This window comes from Cupressus sempervirens, chromosome 1 (genome assembly GCF_028749045.1).
Source record: "Cupressus sempervirens isolate cs-2001-9-10 chromosome 1, ASM2874904v1, whole genome shotgun sequence".
In the NCBI taxonomy this organism is placed as follows: domain Eukaryota; kingdom Viridiplantae; phylum Streptophyta; class Pinopsida; order Cupressales; family Cupressaceae; genus Cupressus; species Cupressus sempervirens.
This window is the reverse complement of record NC_143118.1, coordinates 710,730,914-710,736,854: the sequence shown is the minus strand read 5'-3', so window position 1 is coordinate 710,736,854 and position 5,941 is coordinate 710,730,914. Positions and strand designations below refer to the sequence as shown.

General features: G+C 34.1%; 1 protein-coding gene across 1 annotated transcript; it reads right to left on the bottom strand.

Moving 5' to 3' along the window:
* Nucleotides 1-2,980: 2,980 nt before the first annotated feature.
* LOC149579941 (non-specific lipid transfer protein GPI-anchored 5-like) lies at nucleotides 2,981-3,467 on the bottom strand. Its single transcript, XM_089802784.1, has 2 exons — nucleotides 3,143-3,467; nucleotides 2,981-3,036 (listed from the first exon to the last, which is right to left on the bottom strand). Exons 1-2 carry the CDS (start codon nucleotides 3,465-3,467, stop codon nucleotides 2,981-2,983), a joined length of 381 nt encoding a protein of 126 aa, XP_089658910.1.
* Nucleotides 3,468-5,941: the final 2,474 nt, after the last annotated feature.

Below are 5,941 nucleotides of genomic sequence, written 5' to 3'. Positions count from 1 at the left end.
TTCATCCTTGCCTTCTTCTTCCTCTTCTTCTTCTTCCCCTTCCTCTTGCTCATCATCTTCATCCTTCGTGTCCTCCTCATCCTCTTCCTTATCCTCTTTCTCATCCTCTACCTCTTCCTCTACCTCTTCCTCTTCTTCTTCTTCTTCTTGCATCAATTGCATCACATAGGATGAGCTTTTAGATCACTTCACTTATGATGCATTCTCATTGAATTTTCTTTTAGTTTAATTTGGATTGTACATGTTAAGAGTCCTTAGTTGAGTATATAATTCTTATCATTCTTTATTTTTTCCTCCTCTCCCCCCCACACCTCCTCCTCCTCCTCCTCCTCCTCCTTCTTGTAATATTATTTTCAAAATTTGTATGCCAAATTCATAGCTCGACATGGTACACTATTTGGGCTACTAGATTGATAAATCTTGTAAGTAACAACATACATGCTAAATCTCATCTCTAGATCAATAATTGTAGAGATTTTCAAACCCCTTCCATCCCTTTTATCTTTCTTGTTATCTTCAATTTCCTTCTTCGATGGAGCCCTAATTGTTTCAAGCTTTTTGATAATGGGATATCCAATTAACATGTGAATGATTTCTCTTGAATGTTCACTAGGTCATCCAACCACATTGTCTTGTTATGAACCCTTTTTAACAAAATGTCTATCCAGTCTGCCTCAACTGCCTTAGGAAAACGTAAGACATCTATAACTCTTTTCATTTCTAGATTTTTGTGTTATTCCTTTAGCTTTCCATCCACACACAATTTCACATAGGTCAAGTATGCAGTTCATAATCACCTACCTCACTAACTTTGGAGTGGGAAAATGTATAGATATCACAAACTAATAAAACCCTTGGGGGATCAATGATGATGCTCCAACCTTATTAATTTGCATAGCCACCTTGGGATGCAGTTTAAAATTAGGCTCTTTGAAATCCTCATTATGAATTAACTTAACCTTAGTAGCCTTGCTTTGCTTCATAGTTACAAAACTTGATTCCATTTTGTAAACTAGCTAGTTTCAATAAGTATCTTCAAGTTTATTCAGTAAGCCCTTCTTTCACACCAAATCTATCTTCACATCAAAATTATCAAACAATTTCATAATCTCAAGCTTCAAAATTGAACAACACACCAATTGCTCAAACTTGCTTGAACGTTTCTCTTCAAAGTATAAAAATGTAGGGTGAACCGATGATCATTTCAAATGCCATTTTATAATAAAATTCATTTTATTATTTTTTATGACATAACAAATGTTTCTTACCACGACCTTGGTTACCATAATCTCTTTCCCAATCTTCACTTGGTTTCCATAGAATACTCGATTAATTTTTTTTCATCTTTAGCTCAGTTAAAATAGTAATCATATCATCACTTCACTTACTCCATTAATACTTAACTTCTACTGACTAATCTACTCATGTAACTCACCCATTGCAATAACTTCTAATTTTACATAACTTAGTCTATTGCATCATACATTATGTAGATATGGACTTCATTTCATTAATTTTAGGAATTGATGTATGAAATGACAATTACTAATGTAGTTCCATACCTCTTTGTACGGATCAGAAGGAGATGATGAGGAAGGTCATCAAAAGCACCATCATGGGAAAAATAAAACTCAAGAAAGTTGGTTTTCTTAAGGACAATAATAGTGAATAGGTGAAGAGCCTAGAGGATGTTACTAATTGGATGGAAGAATTCAATTTATTGGTTAAAAATTGGAAAAATGTTAAGAAGGCCTAGTTGCTTTGGCCTCCTCAGGTTTCTTTTTTCTTTGGTTTTTGTTACTATGTTAGTGTTTTATATTTGTTTCCTATTTTGGCTTAGCTATTGTGATTTCACTTGTAATTTTAAGATAAAACCTTAAGGCTTTTTTGTATTTTTTTGATCCACACACATGTTAGGTAGGAAGACTCTATCTTGCATTGGTAGTTATTGTAGATGTAGTAATGTTGCGTGGGTTGATATTGTTATATGCTCTTTGGACTTGTGCGAGTTTTTGAGTAATTTTGATATTTGGTACAACTCTAGCTATTTGGGCTAAAGTTTTTCTTTTCTACTGCTTGGTTGTTATGGCCCAAAGCAGTTAGGTTTGAAGTATAATGTTTTTTCATAGTTTCATGACCCTTTTTCCATCTCTTTTAATTGAAAACTTCTCTTAATTTAGATTTTACATTATTTTAACTTATGAATAGTTAATAGTATTGAAAGATTTAAAATGATATGTTGAAAGAACTATTAAAAAGTTTAAAAATTGATGTTTATTTAAGAATTATATTTAAATATAGACATATTCATATGTCAAGAAGCTATTCTAAATAAGAATTTCTATTCTTTCTTAAAACATTTAAATAAATCTTTAAAAAATTAGTACTTTATAGAAATCTTCTTCCTGAAAATAAATTTTGAATAGAACTCTTAAATTTCTACTTAATTTTAAACTTTCAAAACAAAAATGAAAAACACGACCATATTTATAATCCTAACTACTATAAAAATTATAAATTATAGGATACACGAATACAGATGAAAAAGAATGGCACAAAGTTGGTACAACGTACTAGAAATAATTTTGTGTTTCGAAAAGTACCGTAATACAGGAACACAATAAAATCAACACCACTTCTCTATATCCAAAACTGTGTTTTTATATTTTAGTCGACAACCATTATTCCATAAATCTAAATAAAGTAAAAAATATCTTTGATAAATAAGCTCTCTCATGCTAGATCACTAACCCTTCATTTCTGAATGAAAGTCTACGAAAAAGTTTACTCTCTTAATTAATTATAAAACACTCAGAGCGAACTTCTACTCGAACACTATAAACCCTATCGAAATTAAAATTCAGCGCAAGCTATTACTGAATGCCCTGAACGTATGCAAGTTGAGAACAACTCCCACAACGAGATTAAATGTAGAATATGAAATGCTCCCAATACTTCCACTAGTCTCTAGTGGATTCGATCACGCCGGGGCAGGTTGATTGGTTGGAATACCAGAAGCAACAGGAGCTTCTGAATCTGCAAACAATAGTAGAAAAACATTAAGAAAGCAACTTGCACCCATTTCAAGCACCTCTAATCCATAGTTAATATTAAAAAAAAACACACAAAAACAAAAGATTACTTTTGCACTGGCTCATGACAGGCGGCGTTGTGACGTTGCATTGGGCGGGCAGGGCGAGAGCTCGAGTCTGATTAATCGGAACAAAAAACTGATTACTCCCACTCAGCAGCTGACACAAACAAGGAGCGTCATTCTTGACAACATAAGCAAGGGAGCCGCAACACCCCTGAGAAGGGGTCGTCCCATTTCCAGTTATGTAATGCAGACACGGCGATAAACTCACAAGTGCAGTGGTGCAGTTTGACTGCGCCATCACACCATTCACAGCCACCACGCTCAATATTATCAGAATGAAAGGCGTCACTGTTTCTTTACATCCTGCCATTGAAGTAACAAGCAAACAAATCTCTCTGTGTAACGTAGTAGAGGGTTTCTGAGTTCGGTAATTAAAGAAAGAGAGAAGAACAGCACTTTTAGTGTGATAGTTGTGTGATGGGTGGGGAATGTTTATAAAAGAGATTCGAAGCGTCCAGTATACGCGAGCGTTAGCGAAAGGTATTAGTGTTCACATAATTAAATCTTTTTCTGTAACGGTTCTTAACGAATCTTTATATAGTTTTAATATCTTATTTGTTGAGTTGGCATTAATTAAAAGGATCGACTAGTATTCTGGTGTGTTTGGTGAGGATTTCTTGAAATAATACATGCAGAAGTCCTAGATTTTTACGCCGAGAGGCGTTCTATACAATGGCAGCACAAATGCCCAGCACGGGAATATGCCAAGATTCCTGTCAATAAAAAAGAATTGGGAGCAGTTACAAACTTCCAAATTAACCGAGAGGCGTTCTATATAATGGCAGCACAAATGCCCAGCACGGGAATATGCCAAGATTCCTGTCAATAAAAAAAGAATTGGGAGCAGTTACAAACTTCCAAATTAAAAATAATAGGGAGCCAAATGAAGGCCGAAATAATAGGCTCGAAAAAGTAGGGCCCAAAAAAGTAGGACCCAAAAAAATAGGGCCCGAAAAAATAGGGGCGAAATAATTTCAATATGATTTTTTTTTTTTTGTTAAATATAATTTTGCATGCACATTCATGCTTATTTTTTGCGGAGAGTGGGGGAATTTGAAACAAATTCGTGGAATGTGAAGAGACGTCTGTTTGAGGAATGGTATAAATCTGATATTGTTGTGTCTTGTTCTTTGAATCCTCTTTTCCATTTTCCAATTTCTTTAAGTTGCCATTTTATATCAACTTTATAGAGAGGCCAAAGGTTTCTTTTGTCAATGAAGTTTTAAATAAACGATGTTGCTGAGAGATGATTCTATTAAGCAAATAGCCCGCTAAATAGAACCAGCACCCTCTGAAGCTACTGCTTATTGGCACGAAAATATCTAGAATCATGTTATTCTTAGTTCTTTCTAGCTATCCATCAGCTTAGGAGAGGCTACTAAGCCTTTTTCTTTCCTTAGACCAGTTCAACCCAAATTGTTCACGTGGAGAACCAAAAAATTTAAATTTTTTTGTTCAAATTGTGAAAACTAGTGCCTGCCTTAGCGGGGCAAAACTAAATAATTGTGCATTTGATCGATTGATAGACTGGTTTTCAATTAATTGTGATTCGAGAGTTTATGATCATGAGCTATTTTTGGGATGCAGGGTTCAGAGCTATTGGTAAGGGAGGCTCGGAGGTCATTGAGCAAGGAACTGGTGACATTACTCAGTTCCTTAGATAAAATGGGGACCCAACCTAAACCCTCGATCCAGGGTAGAAAGGATTTTGCAGTGAGGATGTCAAGCGATTGTTTTGATTGCAGTGGGGAAGCGCCCATGCCACATTCGGAGTCGCTGACAGAGGAGGAGGAGGAAGACGAAGAATTTACTCAAGAGGCGAATGATCGGAGGAGTTATGCGTCTGATAGAGATAGAGATAGAGATAGAGATAGGGACCATTTCACTCTCGCACGCAACAGAAGCAGACATGGGCTCAATTATCACAGACCACCCGATTTTGACATGCCGAGATTTGCAAATGGCAAAAACAGCAGGAGAAGGTTTGGTTTTCTAGAAATGCTTGATTTTCATTACGATTGTTATGATTTTCCCTTCTGAGATGTACCAATTACTCTGAAAAATTTCCCCTATTTTGAAAGGGCGCCAACGGCTTTTTGCTTGGTTTGTATTGCACGCAAGAACTACAATGAATTTGGTGTGCTTATACACAAAACATCGATTAAAGCTATCATTGTATTCGTTTCTTATTCTTTTACTAGAGTGGCTTTCTTTCTATTGTTAGTATTTAATATGGTAGTACTTACATCAGGTGAAGCCTCAATGGTTAAGTCGATAAAAAGCTAATCTAGAAGTCTTAAATATTAGTTCTCTTAATATTACCCTAACTATAACCATATTTAGGGTTAGGTTTAGGGTTAAACTTGTTTGGAAGATGCAATGCCAAGATGACAAAAAGTTCATTCAAAACCATTAGATAAATGAAAAAAATTAATGCATTTAGTGCACAAAATAAAGAATGCATATGCAATCAATTCTTTTATCAATCTTTATGATAGCTTTTTTTTTAAAATAGAAAATAAAAAATAGAAAATAGAAATTATTCTTTTATGTATGTAGAAAAAAATTAGAAAGATTTTTATGTATGTAAAAAATTAAAAGAATTCTATATACATCTAGATTTTTTGAAAAGAATTCTATTTACATCTAGATATTTTGATTGAAATAACCATAATGTAAAAAAAAATATAAAATAGAAATGTTAATATATGTATGTAGAAAAAATTAGAAAGATTGCATGCATCTAAAAAAATTCTATTTACATCTAAATTTTCTTAGAATGGG

What these genes read in the sequence shown, in the direction of transcription:
- LOC149579941 (XM_089802784.1), bottom strand. Translation starts at nt 3,467, where the DNA reads ATGGCAGGATGTAAAGAAACAGTGACGCCTTTCATTCTGATAATATTG. An exon ending in TGTCATGAGCCAGTGCAAAA is followed by an intron (nt 3,037 to 3,142) that starts GTAATCTTTTGT and finishes TATTGTTTGCAG; the next exon opens with ATTCAGAAGCTCCTGTTGCT.